This window comes from Pagrus pagrus (genome assembly GCF_965226575.1).
Source record: "Pagrus pagrus genome assembly, chromosome: 20".
In the NCBI taxonomy this organism is placed as follows: Eukaryota; Metazoa; Chordata; class Actinopteri; order Spariformes; family Sparidae; genus Pagrus; species Pagrus pagrus.
In genome coordinates, this window is record NC_140207.1 from 1,092,683 (window position 1) to 1,109,141 (window position 16,459).

General features: G+C 43.6%; 1 protein-coding gene across 1 annotated transcript in view; it reads right to left on the bottom strand.

Annotated features, from left to right (window-relative positions):
- LOC311249178 (melanoma receptor tyrosine-protein kinase-like) overlaps positions 1-16,459 on the bottom strand; it is a 33,442-nt gene that overhangs the window by 6,822 nt on the left and 10,161 nt on the right. Inside the window, exons 2-16 of the mRNA XM_084340009.1 lie at positions 9,233-9,384; positions 7,746-7,953; positions 5,901-6,035; positions 5,744-5,812; positions 5,374-5,492; positions 4,208-4,349; positions 3,197-3,310; positions 2,984-3,110; positions 2,666-2,739; positions 2,496-2,586; positions 1,926-2,125; positions 1,710-1,842; positions 1,081-1,171; positions 631-788; positions 486-518 (exon numbers count right to left, since the gene is read on the bottom strand). Of these exons, the coding sequence (XP_084196135.1) occupies positions 486-518; positions 631-788; positions 1,081-1,171; positions 1,710-1,842; positions 1,926-2,125; positions 2,496-2,586; positions 2,666-2,739; positions 2,984-3,110; positions 3,197-3,310; positions 4,208-4,349; positions 5,374-5,492; positions 5,744-5,812; positions 5,901-6,035; positions 7,746-7,953; positions 9,233-9,384 (1,846 nt within the window). The remainder of the gene's footprint in view (positions 1-485; positions 519-630; positions 789-1,080; positions 1,172-1,709; positions 1,843-1,925; positions 2,126-2,495; positions 2,587-2,665; positions 2,740-2,983; positions 3,111-3,196; positions 3,311-4,207; positions 4,350-5,373; positions 5,493-5,743; positions 5,813-5,900; positions 6,036-7,745; positions 7,954-9,232; positions 9,385-16,459) is intronic.

Here is a 16,459-nt window from a genome sequence, read left to right on the forward strand (position 1 = left end):
AATTCACATTGACTCACATTCAATGTTGGTATGATAACTTGCTGTGGGACAACTGCCCCTCAACTGCTGTTATCATTCCAAGATATCTTCATTTCTATTGACTCCCATTCTAATTTTAAATTAAACACACTAATACTGGACTTAAACTCTGTGTACAGACAGAACGTGAAGTGAACTTTAGAGGTGAAGTCAATGGAAAGACACGCTTGCTGAAAATGCTTCTGACATGAAGTGAAAACATGTGCGTGTCCTGTGATGTTCCTCGTGAATCTGCTGCATAGAAATAGAGACTGGCTGCAGGTGAACGTCTAACTTGATGTTTATTTTAGTATTCTGATCCTCAGTCATAAACTTTCATGTGATAAAATCAGATCTGCTGACAGAAAGGATTTGAGACAACATGCAGGTTTACTGAACACAAACTGCAACAAGCTGTGAACGTAATGCCGAGTGGTTGTGAGTTAAAGCTGAAGTTGTAGTTTTACCCGGTGCATCCGGACAGTCCAGGACCTGAACACCTGCAGACACAGAGACACAAACACTCACATTCAGCTCGGAGTCACTTTTCTTTATTTGTTTAAATCAGAGTCGTCCGTCAGCTCCGAGTAACGAGTCGGGACCGTGTCTCACCCCTGGGTGCAGTTCTGGTGGCAGGACTGACACTGGCCTGTCTTGTCAGCGTATTTCCAGATCAGCGTGTCGCCGTCACCAGGAACACCGTGAGGGCAGCGGGGCACGCAGTGGGGACCGTCTTTATGATGGGCGCACTGGGAACACTGGTCTGGACCCTGAAGGTGGAGACGAGGGACGAATTCATACCAAGTTATCTGTGAATTCAACTCATCCTCATCTGTTCTCATGTTTCTAAAATGTTCCAATATTTGTAAAAAAAAAAACAAGCGATGTATCTACAAAAACATATTTTCAATATTTTGTTTTTAGCAATTTCTGCATTTAATAACATGACACATACAATTCATAACCGGTCGTAGGTTAATGTGAGAATCAATCAATCAATCAAAAAAATGAGATAGAAACTGATCCTGCTCATATTAAGATCTGTACGAGAGCTGGACTGACCGGTCCGAGGCAGGTCGGGCTCCCGGTCTTCAGCAGACACTCTGGGTGACACTCCACACAGCTGCTGTTCACCTCCACCTCTCTGGGCTCGCTGCAGAGAAACATCAGCAGAGTTCATCACAATCATGAACAACGATAAACATTTGAAAAAGTACCAAAAAGTTAGCGTCAGTGTACTTAGAGTTACAAAAGTAAGAGTACTCATTATGCAGAGTGTAACGAGCCACTGTAACAGTCAGCTGCCTGATCCGCTCTGAGCATGTGCAACTCTCAACAGAGATGAGAAAGAAGCGAGATGTCTCACTCCTCACTACTTCCATCATCAGCTCCGGAAAAATCGATGTGTATTCTGATGAGGTTAATGATCTGCTGCTCTCTACTGCTCCCTGATTTTCCGGCACATTCACGATTACGAACTTGACACACAAGGAATCAGTCACCTAGTTTTCGCTGGTTTATCCACGTTTAAGAAACTTGCACACACACTGATTTTGGTGTAAAAGTGGTAAAGATGAAGTAAGACTGAACAAGCTGAAGAGAGATTGATAAAGCTCGTTGATGCTGCTGCTGTCACCATTCAGAGAGGATAATAAGTCATGAGGTCACAGGAGACCTCACCCCCGTCTCACCCCTGCAGCAGGTGACAGAGCGACACACAGCGCCCCCTGCGGTTGAAATGTCGACAGGAGACACACATGTTTGGACCTGGACCCCAGCAGCCGTCATCTGTACACTCTGCGTCACAGGTCCGATTCTGTTGCTCTGCGTGAACGAGACGAGAGGATTATTATTATTATTTCATGACTTCACTCTTCAAATGAACCTGAACACATCCAGACACCCACCGCAGTCTTCAGGGGGGGCGTTGTTGCGTACGGAGATGGTCTGGTCTTTGGATCTGAAGAGGCGGTGCCACTGGTCGGGTCGGGCGTAGCACAGCTGAGAGTTGTCCCTCAGCATCACCCGGCCGGCGCTCACCTCCTTCAGAGAGCGCAGGCCGAGCCAGCGGAGGTGCTTCGCCCTCACCACCGCCAAACTGTGCTGACTGGAGGGGAGAGATTTAATATGAGACACAGACAAACACAAACCGGGTCAGAACGTTTGTAAATGGACCTCTAAGCTCTTTCTGTTGCCAACAGCTCAGTGTTGATGAAGGTTCTCGGCCATCCAGGTCATGATAAGTGCTGTATCGTGTCATCACGACACAGCACTGACAACTAACAGCTCAGTTTGACTTTTTTCAAACGTTGACTTCTCTTTTTTCTGCCGCCATTAGCTTCAGTTCATCTCTATGAAAAGTAACTTGTAACTTGGCCGAGGATGAAATGCAACATGCAAAACAAACAGCAGATTTATAATCCACCAGCGAGAAATATAAAATATTAGATATTCATTTTAATAATCAGCTGACTCACGATCGTGTTGTTCTTCCTCTGATGATCTGCAGGTTCTCAAACACTGACAGAGACGTCATGTTCTCCGGCCACGACTGGATCAGCAGGAAACCTGGAGTCACGAGTCAAATATCAACAAAAGCCACAAAATATTTCAGTGTAAAGAGAAGCACTGATGACCTTTGACCTACCTGTGATTTCCTTCACTGTCCTGAAGTACTCCAGTTTAGCCGGGTCCATGGGCGGGATTTTATAGTGTGCGTCCCTGAAAGAGCCGATGAAAGAGAGCTTCAGTGTTGCTGTCATAGAGAACAGAGTTTCCTTCATTGCAGATCAGGAAAATAAAATATATGTTCAGACTGCAGGATGAACCTGAACGAGTGGAAGCACTGAGGAAATACTCAGTGGAGCTCTAAGAGGAAAACAAGTGGCAGTGAAACAAGTTTAAAATCTCTCAAACTGAATGACTCTGTGAGCACCTCGCAGCGAGGCAGTGATGAGTATCTCACCCGATGAAGGTGGTCTGGATGAGGGAGACGTCCCCGTTGATCTTAGTGCAGTTCCTGAAGGATTCGATGTTGGAAGCGTTGACGGCCAGGGTGTTGGTCAGAGTGCCGACCCCGACTCCGTCACAGGCTGGAGAAGAGAAAGACTCCGTCAGGTTTTCTGTTTGGTTTCAGGACTCTCTCTCTCTGTATCTGTCTTTCTACAGGTCTCTCTACCTTTAGGACAGGGTCCTTCACAGGGTTTGCAGCGTTGGACTCCGTTGTCCTCCACCTCGTACGATCCAGCGCTGCAGGTGCGAACACATGATCCACCTGTCACCACATAGTTATCTACATCCGAACACAGAGAAAGTAGAATTTTGTTAATTTCTACCTAAAGGTCAGAAAATACTTCACAGTTTTATTTTATTTATTTTTTTAAAGAAAGGATCAAAATTGGTTTTATCTTCTTGTTGCACACATCCTTCTTCCTCACACTGTATCCTACAGCAGACATGAGGAGCAGCCACAGAGGTCTGGTCAGCTCACTTCTTTCTACAGCCCTACAATTAGCCTGACGTGCAGCTCTGTGATTGGTCCGTTTGATAGCGTCATATTCCCAGATTCTCCTTTGGTGCTCAGCTAACACAGGAGTTGTGACCTGTAGTCTCCCCATTAAACACACCGCTGCTCTTCTCGGCTTATACCCGATGTTCAATGTATCCATCAGACATCATGCCCTCCCCAAGCAGCTCGGTGGCGATCGCTGCCTTGCTGAAACAAAGTAACGTCCTGTGGACACTGTCTAGCCCAGAGACACGGCTGCGTGCAGAAGAGGTCGGTGTGTTTACTGGGGAAAGTACAGCTGTCAACCCGCTGTAGCACCACCACCAGCAACGCAGACATGGTAGCAATGCCCACAACAGCATAGGTTACTGTGTAGACTGCATACATTAATCAGCTTTAACTCCTCACCAACAGATTTGTTTTAAGCTTCAAACCTGCAGTCTTTAACCGACGCTGACTCTAGTGACTTCACACAGCTGATGAGGAAAAACGTTGAAGATTTCCTTTAACTGTCACAAATTCTTCAGACAAATCTTCAAAATGTCACGTTGTCTGTCCACCTCTTTCATATTTTGTCTGCAATAAACACTGCAGCCTGTAGGGGACACTGACAGGACTTGATGGTGTCATTATTTGACTTTACATATCCAGAACTAATCACTGGGTTGATTAAAATCGTACGTGGGCAGGCCTTGACGCAGGTCGCTCCGAAAGCGAACTTGGCCTTGGGGTTGTTGACCTCCTGGTGGGTTTTTTGGTCGTAGATGGTCGGACGAGGACAAGCGTCTTTACAGGTTCCATCATCGTTAAACTGCCTGCAGGCCTGGAGAAGAAGCAGATAGGAAGAAGCAGAGTGTCTTCATCTATACGAGGTAGTGAAGCATAAATAAGCCACAGACAAAATGTACAGTTAGTCTGGAAATTCATTTTTTAAGAAATCGGAGGCTGAATGCATGACCATTATAAAGTATGTGAAATAATTTGGTCCAAACCAGATTCAAACAATTTGGACAGCACTGCAAAAGTGTGAAAATCTTACTATCATGTTTATCTGATATTTGGTCAAAATATCACTTTATACTTCATTTAAGACACAATCATCTAACAAGTAACATTTCAGTGAGAAATCATCAGATTATTTCTTAAAAATCTTAAAAAACAAATTATACCCTGTTCCATTGGCAGATTTTTTACTTAAAAAGGTCCAATTTGTAGGATACCTCATTGTTAAGTCTCATTCCCAACTTGTCAAACTGATGCTTCGGGCTGGTAGTATGGGCCAAATCTCCAGAGTAAACAGATTTACACTTTAGCTGCTTTTAGACTCTGATGGAGCTCAGGATTTATCAGGACAGCTGCTTTACTCCAAACTATCTCACCGTATGACTCTAAACTGTGTGTTTGACCTTTTGATGTGTAAAAAAACACAGAACATGAGTTAACGTTAGATTCTGACCGGTTCTGTCGGCGTGTCAGGAGATTTAAATAATCAACAAAGTTAAACTCTCTTAATGAGGAGATGAGACGAGGGCTCCTTGTATTCATTCGTTTTTTATGTTGCTTTTTTTCCAGTGTACCTGCTTTGAGTTTGGTTATCTTGATTTGTACCTGCCTTAACTTGAGACTTTACTTGTCTCTATCTTCTGGACCTAGATGTCTTGGCTTGCTTGACGTGAGACCTGCCTTGACTGAAATGTAACCGTCTCCGTACGGGATTTGCTGGTGTGGGACTTACGCAGGCTCTTACGACTGATAATGGTAAGTCTCTTCTTCTTCTCAGATATTTGTCACTACGTGTAAATTGTAACGACTAACACACTTTAAGAGCAACACATGGAGACACTGACCAGGCAGTCAGTGGCTCGAGGTCCAGTGCAGCCTGCAGCACAGTGTTCATTACAGCAGTCGATGGGTTTTGGACCTCGACACCTTCCGCTGCACTGCTCGGCACACTGCAGCTTGGTGACTACAGAGACACAGAGAGACATTTCATTATATTTTTGGAAGTACAGCTCATCACGACACAGTTTTGTTTGTTTCTTTAGGCCATTTGCACATTTGTGATGCAAATTCTGGAGTACAGACTGTTTTTACAAAGTCCCATTAATTTAAAATCCATGACATGAGCCTGTAGGTGAGTTGGTACAGAATAATCTAAATGCTTGAAAGGAAACATTAGGTAAAAAGTAGCACAAAAGATTCAGAGTGTGTGTTTACATCTCTGGCAGTGATCCGGTCCTGGTGCCCAACAAGACCCGTTCACACAACCCGGGTCACACTTCTCACCTGGAAACACACACACATTGATATTCAGTTAAACTCTGCAGATCAAAAACTAAAGTTCAGGAGTAAACGTCATAATTTTTCCACATACAGTTACGTGTGAAGTTGTCCATCTTGACAAGCATGCTGGGATTGCTGGTTTTGTCCAGGATGTCCCACCACTGGATGGTCTCAATGTGACACAGCAAAGGATTGTAGGTCATCTTTACCCCTCCTTTCAGGATCTCTGTGAGGAGATGAAGATGGAGACACATCATGAATAATAAAGTGATGGAGTTTATGAAGGTCCACATCCTAAAATTTAAAGAAAATATGAAAGAATTCGGAACGAAAATGTGTAAAAACGACTCGACCTTTGTTCTTGTTGTTGTTGAGTTGTGTTCTTACTTTATCACAAATGTTTCCAACAATGTTCAAACCAGAGAAATCCACAAGTTTCCTCAAGGTAGCGTGTGTTTCATTTGGTCGCCTGTCGCTACCTCCCGGAGAGTCAGGAAATGAGAGAAAACGCTACGTGACCTCCGTGGATCACTGCTGCAGTCACGTTGATAAGCAGGAGTGAAGATAAATCCACCTTTTAATCCCAAAAGTTAAAAAGTAACTCTGAGCTCTCCTCCCGTCTGTAAACAGCTCCGGATCAGATCAGGTGTTTATTCCTCCAGGAGGTCTGGATCTGCATCCGACTCACCAACAGTGAGTGATGTTGTTAACAGGCAGCTCGCTACGTACATGCTGCGACAAATATATATTTGATCAAATTAATATCATAAACGTGCAACAACTGGTCTAATAATGGCTTGAACTGCTGCCAGCATCCATCCACGATGGCTCTCATCAAGATGTCGCTGCAGTCCCAGTCCCGGTTTGATGTGTGTCTGGTGCGTCTTTGACTGTGGATGGTCTCGATCTTTGTGATTTAAAAACTTGAGTTGCCCCAGAGGATCACATTACAGCCGTGTTGTGGCTGCCAGCCACTACAAGTTAAGTAAATTTTCACTTTAAAGGATCCTGACCTGAATGTGATGAAACAGATATTATCGTTTACATTTCTGAGATATTTTTCCTGCTGAATTTGGGTTAAAACATCTGGAATATTTTCATTCAATATGATGATGCAGCTGCAAAACATTTTTGGTTTGATTTTTTCTTCACTCAGCTTCACGACGCACTGGAAGATCGAACCTGTCAGTGTGCACGACGAAAGAAACCTAACGTCATTTTTAATAAATCTAATCAATTTATAATAAAAACACCTGTGTGTTATGATCTGTCAGTATTTCTTCTCTGCACTTAAACCAAATGACTTCATACATTATCAAAACCACAAGTCAAGTTTGGACACATGTAGAGCTTCAGAAACAAAAGACTCATCTTCTCTCAGACTTTAAGTCCAGTTAATGCTTCTGGTTTCACCCTGACAGCTTTCAGGATTCATCTACAGTAAAACATCTACGTCATCAGACAAAGCTCGTATGGGTGCGGTCTATTTCCTGCTGCCAGGGCACAATCTGGTGTTGACAGAAGGCTTATAATGGTGTGTCGACCCCGCCCGCAGGACTCGCTGCCAGCGCGATGAGTGAGGCAACATCAGTGACACTCCTCGGCTTATAAAGCGAAGTGAAGCAGAAAACAATGAGCCTTAAATAGTGGGTTAAAAAATAAACAAGAGACAATCTGAAGGGAACGCAGCAGATCTTCTTCTTGTCAACGAGGAATTCAGAAATCATTAATGCATCAAGTCCAGCGTTGAAAGTCTGGGTTCAATAATGATTGTTGAGCTGTCACTCGTATGTCACCTCAAACCAACACTGTCACCAAGCTTTCTCAGCAGGATGGTGCTGTGTGTGTGTGTGTGTGTGTGTGTGTGTGTGTGTGTGTGTGTGTGTGTGTGTGTGTGTGTGTGTGTGTGTGTGTGTGTGTGTGTGTGTGTGTGTACCAGTCAGACTGCTGAGCTGCAGCTGTCTCAGCCCGCTGGTGTAGTTGATAGTTGGAGACGAGACGTTCCTGTTGTAGTTCGACATCACCAGCAGAGCGAACTGACCGTCGTACAGGTTCTGACCTCGGATCAGCCTCAGATTGACCAATGGGAAGGTGGCGGCCTCGTTCATGGCGATCAGAACGTAGCCGCCGACTTCCTGGATAGACTTTAGAGAGAGAAGAAGACGGTATCAGTATTTGTTTTTAAGTTTAACTGCATGTTTCAAATTCCTCCTCAGTGTCAGTCTTCAGAGGGATTTCCTCTGGTTTATTGGTTAAGATTTAATTAATTAGATATTAACCGACAGAGTAGATTAAATTAGCTGCGCAGCTTCCAGATTTTATTGGAAGACATAAATTAGATGGCAGTGGTTGAGGCAGATGTCCGCCCACCATTGAGTCCGGCTCTGCTCGGAGGTTTCTGCCTGTTAAAAACAGGGTTCCCGCTCTCTTCTAGATATCATTTTCAGTGACGATCTAGCTGGTGCAACAGACAGGGAGCGTGTCTTTACACTTATATTTTCCTCAATTAATAAATGTATAGCCCCAATGCCTGTTTCTCTTGTGAATCACAGTGTATCATCCACGGCTGCCTGAACACCAGAAACCAAGGGCTGCTGGGAGTTTTGTTTTCATCAGGAGCAACAGGAGATATATTAAAGAAAGAATAAGACTCTTAAAACGAACAACTCTGCTTTAATTTTAAGAAAAATCTACGTTTTTATAATCCAATAGAGTAAACTGCTAATACCAGACTGTATTGTGCAGTTTGGGGGAGTTTAAATAATGTTCCAGGACATTCTGCTTTTTCTCTCATTTTCCATGACTTGAAAACTGGTTAACTGTTTTCCAGATTTTCCAGGATTTTCCAGGACCCATGGGAACCCTGAAAAGGCAGGGTTTTTTTGGCGCTGTCATCAAGTGCTTGCTCATGTGGGAAATGTTGGGTCTCTGTAAATAAATGAAATTAAGGAGTTTGATTTAGACCCGCTCAATCTGGGAAGTGTCATGAGATGAGTTTTGCTGTGAACTGGCTCCGTTCAAGTGCACCTCATAAACTCAGAAATCTCGACTCAAACGGCCGCGAAGATTCATAAAAAATAGCAACGTTTTGATTATTCACTTGTTTTCCTTTAAAGTATCAACGATGTCCCGTTTATTTCTACACATTTTGAAATTGAAAATGAAACTCAACCATAATGATTTCACTTATGTAATTTTCATGCTTTTTTTACTGCAGAATTAATTTGAATCTAAATAAATGTTATTGAAAACGTGCATTTTGAAGCGTTAGCCTCTTCATTAGCGCTGACCCGATAAAAACCAGATGCAGACCTTTGAGAACCCCTGATATAAAAAATGATCAACATGCGCTTGACAGGTAGAAAGTTCGGTCAGTGACAGAAGATAAAGCAGTGATGTCACCACCAGAGGCAGCAGACCGACCTGCAGGAAGGACAGGTCATGGTGCTCCAGGCTGTAGGTGATCTCCAGGTTCTCCAGGACCACGGAGCAGTTGGAGTACATCCGCACCATGTTGTCATAGTGATTCTCTCGAGTCCCCAACAACGTCAGGTGGTTGCTCATCCCCTGACACACTGACACACACACACACACACACACACACACACAGTTCAGTTGCAGTTCCTCTGATGGACACTAGATGGTGTTATTTACTTCATTTGCTGCGCCTGTATTGAAGTGAACAGGAAAAGCTTCTTGAAAATCTTCAGCCCTCAGAGGATCATTAATCTTCTACTAAAATGTTCAGTTTCGAGGACATTAAACCAACTACGAGATACTTTTAACGTCTTATGACACAGTTTCATATGGATGCCTCAGCAGTTATTGAGTTCTGAGGATGATTGGAGGAGCGAAGCTGCTGTGTAGTCTGGTGGTACGGCACCATCTTCATCCTTTAACCACAGGGGGCGCCAGATTCAACACAAGATGACAGCATCTGGTCGCAGCTTTAACGTGTAAAGTTGGTAACTTTAAATTCAGACAGTAAGGAAGCGTACGCTCTGAAAGAAAAAGGTGTTTACAAGTTTGTTGATGATCTGATGTAAGGGTTTGATTCTTATTAGGAGGTCCTGTTGGACCACATCCTGGTTTCTATCACTGATTCAGAAAATGAAACAAACTTTGTTATGATTCATCGTTTCTTATCTGAAAATCTGCTTCGTCAGTAGAAGGAGATTATTGTTGAAAACATCTGCTGTGGTTCAAAACATGTTTCTGAAGAAATGATCCGACTTTCTGTAGAACTTCAACAGGAAGTCTTTAATTCTCGTATCCTCATCAGGTCTGATCGAAAAACTTCCTGTCTTCATCTAATCTTTAAAATCTTTCATCAGCATCCGGTTTATTCGACTGGCTACATGAAGCTGAGTGTTTAAAGGTAACTCGTCAGGTGTGACAACACTCAGGTGTGTCCGCTGCTTGACACGTGCGTCACGTCAGTAATCCTTCAGAGAGGAATGAAACCCGACTGGTTCTGTCTGTACCAGAGAAACTCAGCAGGTTCTGGAGGAAGTTACAGGACACGAGTGACGAGAAGAGATGTGAGGAGTCAAACATTAAATCAGTCTGATACGAGGAGGCGAGGACTCGTGACAGGAGCAGAAGATGACGATGAAGATCATTAGTTCAGAAACGGATCAGGACTTCAGTCTGAACTTGTTTCTCTGGCTGCATTCCTATTGGCTGTCTCCCCGCTGTGATGTCACAAAGACAACACAGCTGCAGCCCGCACTGATCTCTGCCTCTCTCTGATTGGCTCATGGCTCACTTTGGGGAGCAGCCCATTGGTCAGAGTGTCAGGGGGAGCGGTCCACATCTGGACACACACACACTCACACACACACACACACACACACACACACACTGAAGCATTTCATCACACTCAGTCTGTTTTCAAATATAAAACGTTAGTATCTCTCTCTCTGGCCTCGTCCCTCTCACTTCTCCCTGTGGTCTATTCCTTCCTTCCTTCCTTCCTCTCTCCTCTCTCCTCTCCTGACTCATCTGTCCTCCCACGACATCTTCATCCTCTCCTTCCTCTGAGCCTCCTCACCCGGTGCAGATGTTTCACTCACTGACAATGAACACAAATCAACGGAAACAAGAACGACTCCTGAAGGGGATCAACACGTGCTGCCAGCAGTAAAGAGTTGTTAGAAATCCTCAGAAAAGTCTCTCCTCACATGTGCAGAACCTGCCTGAGAAACATCATGTTTTTAAGTTTCCTTCAGTATCACAGTGATCCAGTGACAGTCGTCTGTACATCCACAGGTTCACTGCTGACAGGAAGTGCTAACAGCTGATTCAGCAAAGTTTTAATAGAGTTTATGAGGATGTTTTTTCAGGGGCAATTGTTTTTCTGTTTTAAATCATCTCCAGCTGCTTCAGGTGTTCAGCAGAACGCTGCAACTCTGTTTCACTGTGAAGCTCCAGAAATGTTCTGTGGACTACGAGACTGAGCCTGACTTTATATCATCAGGAGGAGATGATGACTGAGCCTGATTTTATATCATCAGGAGGAGATGATGGCTGAGCCTGACTTTATATCATCAGGAGGAGATGATGGCTGAGCCTGACTTTATATCATCAGGAGGAGATGATGGCTGAGCCTGACTTTATATCATCAGGAGGAGACGATGACTGAGCCTGACTTTATATCATCAGGAGGAGACGATGGCTGAGCCTGATTTTATATCATCAGGAGGAGACGATGGCTGAGCCTGATTTTATATCATCAGGAGGAGACGATGGCTGAGCCTGACTTTATATCATCAGGAGGAGACGATGACTGAGCCTGACTTTATATCATCAGGAGGAGACGATGGCTGAGCCTGACTTTATATCATCAGGAGGAGACGATGACTGAGCCTGACTTTATATCATCAGGAGGAGACGATGACTGAGCCTGACTTTATATCATCAGGAGGAGACGATGACTGAGCCTGACTTTATATCATCAGGAGGAGACGATGACTGAGCCTGACTTTATATCATCAGGAGGAGATGATGACTGAGCCTGACTTTATATCATCAGGAGGAGACGATGGCTGAGCCTGACTTTATATCATCAGGAGGACATGGACACTATGAAGAATGAACTTAAATCATGGAGCTTTTAATTGTGAAACAAAAGACACACTGATAGTGATCACACACACCCCACACACACACTGCAGTGTTTGTTCAGGAACAGGTCTGATCTGTCAGATTTTTCTTGGATGACGTCATCGGCTGATGTACGGCTCACTGCACATGAAAAGTGTGTGTGTGTGTGTGTGTGTGTGTGTGTGTGTGTGTGTGTGTGTGTGTGTGTGTGTGTGTGTGTGTTGGCATGTTTCCTCAGCAGAAATGATTTTGCAGCCTCCCGTCGTACAGCAGACATGATTGTTGTCACAAGCAGCTTCACTGAGCTCGTTTCCAACAGCTGGATCTGAAACTCACACTGCCTGAGATCAGCTGTGTGTTTCTGGCTCAGGTCGACCTGAAGGACCATCAGAGAGACAGATGTGGACGGCTGTGTGGTAACTGCTGCTCAAACCTGGCATGAGGCGTTCATGAACCTGTACCTTCACCTGCCTGCTACAGCCCAGACACACAAAGCACACGTGAATCAGAGACAGGACGAGAACAGACGACCAACAAGAAGGAACTGGACCAAATCCTCCTCAGTCCTCCCTGTTCCTGCTGACTCAGCTGGAGAGAACAGAGGAGAGAGGAGAGGAGAGGAGAGAAGGAAAGAGCAAACAGCCTTATCTATCTGTCAGCAGGTCGTTCACCTCTCTCTCTCTCTCTCTCTCTCTCTCTTGCTTCATATTAAAGGAACAATTCAACATTTCATCATCTGTCAGAGCAGGCACAGTGTAACCCGGACGTGGTTAGCATAGCTTAGCACAAAGACTGTCAGTCAGTCACACGTGGGTTGGGTTCAGCTGGGAAAGAGTTCAAACCTGGCAACCCACAGGACCAGAAAAACGTATTTTAAACCCGACAAATAGAGCGAAATCCAGATGTATTAATTTAAAGGCTTTTAACTTGTAAATTATTATAACCTTTATTTATTCTCGAGAGACATTGAGGTTGCCCGCATTTTCAATGTCGTCGAGTTTACAAACCAATTAAAATATTGACAGTGGTTACATTTGAAGTGATTACATGACAATATACAGCACAGTTAACAAGAAACAAGATAGACAGTCATCTGAAACAGTTACAAATGGAAACACAGTTATCCATGACCAAGTACCTAAACTCAGTGAGTGAAGGGAGCGCATCCAATCTCAGGATGTGCTGTAACGCGTTCCAAGAGCTAGGGGCATCATAACAGAAAGCAGTCTTGCCAACACTCGTATAGACTCGAGGAACTTTGATTAGCAGTAGTTCAGCCGAACGGGTCATGTAAGTACCTGAGATCCATTCCAACATATTTGCTGCATACAATGGTAATTTGCCTGAAAGAGCTTTAAAAATATATAAAAACCAGTGTCTCTTGCGCCTTTCCTCAAGAGAGGGCCAACCAACTTTTTCATACAAAACACAGTGGTGAGTATCAGATTTATCACCCGTGATAAATCCATGACAGACAGAAACACTGATTCAATTATTACTCTTCTTGAGAGCATTTGAAAGCAAAATTTGTTTCTGTACAGAAAACCAATTTTTTGCCTCAACTTTAAGATAAGTTCATTAATATGATATTTGAATGAGAAATCCTCATCTAGCCAGACGCCAAGATATTCGTACTCCTTGACTCTCCCAATTTCTGAGCCAGTTTTGGTGTAAAGATGGATACTATTGTGATCAACATTTTTGGCTCGACTACACAACATGTATTTTGTCTTGTTTGCATTAAGCAGCAGTTTATGTTTGATTAATAATTCCTGAAAAGAATTAAAAGCAGTTTGCAAGTTGTTGATAGCTGTCTGAACAGAATCCGATATACAATATAAAACTGTGTCGTCCGCATAAAAATGGACATTACAGCCATTTAAAGAAGGAATAATATCATTGATATAAACAGTAAAAAGCAATGGACCTGAGACCGATCCTTGTGGTACACCTCCACTAACAGACAAAAAATCAGATTTTGTATGGCCAAGCTTAACACATTGACGCCTGTCAGTCAAGTAGCTCTGAAACCAAGCACACGCTTTATCATCCAACCCCATTGTCTCTAATTTTCTCAGGAGCAAATGATGATCAACTGTATCAAATGCTTTAGATAGATCTATAAAAAGAGCAGCGCAGTGATACCTCCTGTCTAATGCCGAGATGATGTCGTTTGTCACCAGTGTGATTGCTGAGATTGTGCTATGGTTGGCCCTGAAACCAGACTGATATGGATTTAAGAGTGAGTAATCTGAAATAAAAAGCTTGAGTTGAGAGCTGACCAAGGATTCCATCATTTTTGCCAGACAAGGTAATTTGGAAATAGGGCGATAGTTATTCAAATTATCTCTATCTCCACCTTTATGTAAGGGGACCACATGTGCTGATTTCCATTGTATCGGAAATTTTCCACTTGAGATGGATAGATTAAAAATGTCTGTTCATTCAAGAATCAAGATGAATATTCAGGGACGGCTGATCTGGACTTATAAAACGTAACATTTAACACTGAACATAAATCACTTCTTCCATCAGACGTTGGACAACAAACAGCTGTTTAAACAAAACATCTCCTACTGTTCAGTGACACAAGATACGACATGAGCATCAGAAAATAATAACATCATCTTGTTTGTGTCTGTGGATCAGCAGCAGAACCATCTGAAGTCAACAACCGAAGAATAAAACAAACTGTTCATCTGCAGTTTGTTGAAAATTCATGAAAAACATCGTCTGCAGAGAGAAAACACGGCGTGTTGCGTCACAGACGAAGGTTTCTGACTGGAAATGTGTTATCTGTTTTTGGGATTTGACCTTTAGACAAGGTTTGACAAACATGTGCTGCTGCCCACACACACACACACACACACACACACACACACACACACACACACACACACACACACACACACACACACACACACACAGGGTTTTCATGGTGTGTTCAGGGACAGGATGTGGAGATGAGTCACATGATCACACCTGAGAGGACGGCAGGAGCAGCTCTCACCTGGATGAGAGGCTGTAACACCGCCGCCCTCCTCGGCCAGTTTCCTTATTTCACACTTAATCTACTTTAACACGACGTCACACATTTACAAAATGTAGAAGGAAGTGAAAACAGAATAAAAACTGTTCTGTATCTTTAACGTCTGTGAAAACAAGCTGTGAGACTTCTCTCTCGCATGTTATCTGTCAGCTCTCCGCCCACGATTCTTCTTCTGAATATCAAACACGCCGACTAATGAAAAGAAATATGTGCTCACCATTAATATATAAACTAACTGACTCAAATCTGTTGACTCAGCGTGATCAATTAGCCTGCAGACGCCACATTTCTAAATCTTTATTTCCCAGAGGGCCCCACGTGATTAACTCCACTCGTGACTAAAAACAGGTGATCCACTGACATTACTGATATATCAGACGCACCAGAGCCAGAGTCTGCATCTTTAATTAAATCCATTTTATCAGACACAAAAACATTCAAACAGAAAGAAGCTGAATATCAGCCGATCATCAGTCCGTCACTACGAAACACTGCAGCAAGACAAAAACTACATTATTAAACAATAATGTAAACAAAATGTCCGAGCAGTCACAGTCCTCACAGTCTGTCCTCCAGGAGAAGTTCAGATACTTATGTAAAAACAGACTCTGGTAAAAGTACAAGTACTGCTCAGAAGTACAGCTTCTTTACTCCAGTAAAAGTAATAGAGTACAGGCTCTGACATGTACTCAGAGTATGCATGTAATTTCAACTCCTGACTTTGTCCTACAGATGCATCATTATGATGTATCATCATTACTCTGTGGAGAGGATCCACTTCACAAACATCAGTGCAGGTGTTGTGGCTGTAAACACGTCTGATGGATGTTGAACGAGAACAAAAGTGTTTCTTCATCATCTGACGAGAGTCTGGAGTCTTCTGGCTGCTGGAGGTAAACTCTCTTCCTGTGTGGGACGAACCGACTTCCTGTGTCGGTGCTCAGAGACGAACAAAGAAAACAAAGCTGTCAGTCGTCTTCATGAAGACAGACGCGTCTTTCACTCCAGAGGGCTTTCTCCTGATCGCTATCAGAGCAGCAGCCAATCAGAGCGCAGAGAGGTGAGAAGAATTTATCGGTTTCACAACCTGCGAGAGATGAAGAGATACCACACACACACACACACACAGAGAGACACACACACACACACACACACACACACACACACACACAGAGAGACACACACACACACACACACACACACACACACAGGGACACACACACACACACACACGTTGCAACATTCATGTTCTTCAGCCCTCTGTCTCTCTCTCAGGAATGTGTGTGTGTGTGTGTGTGTGTGTGTGTGTGTGTGTGTGTGTGTGTGTGTGTGTGTGTGTGTATTGAATTAGCAGTAATGAGTGAGGAGCTGCTGACGGTCAGACAACATGTTGTTTCTCTCACAGTTCATCCTCTTGTTGACGGCCCGAGTCGTTACAGCGACAGTGATGACCTGAAGAGTCTGAACCAGAACTGACCCGACCTGATCGGACACCA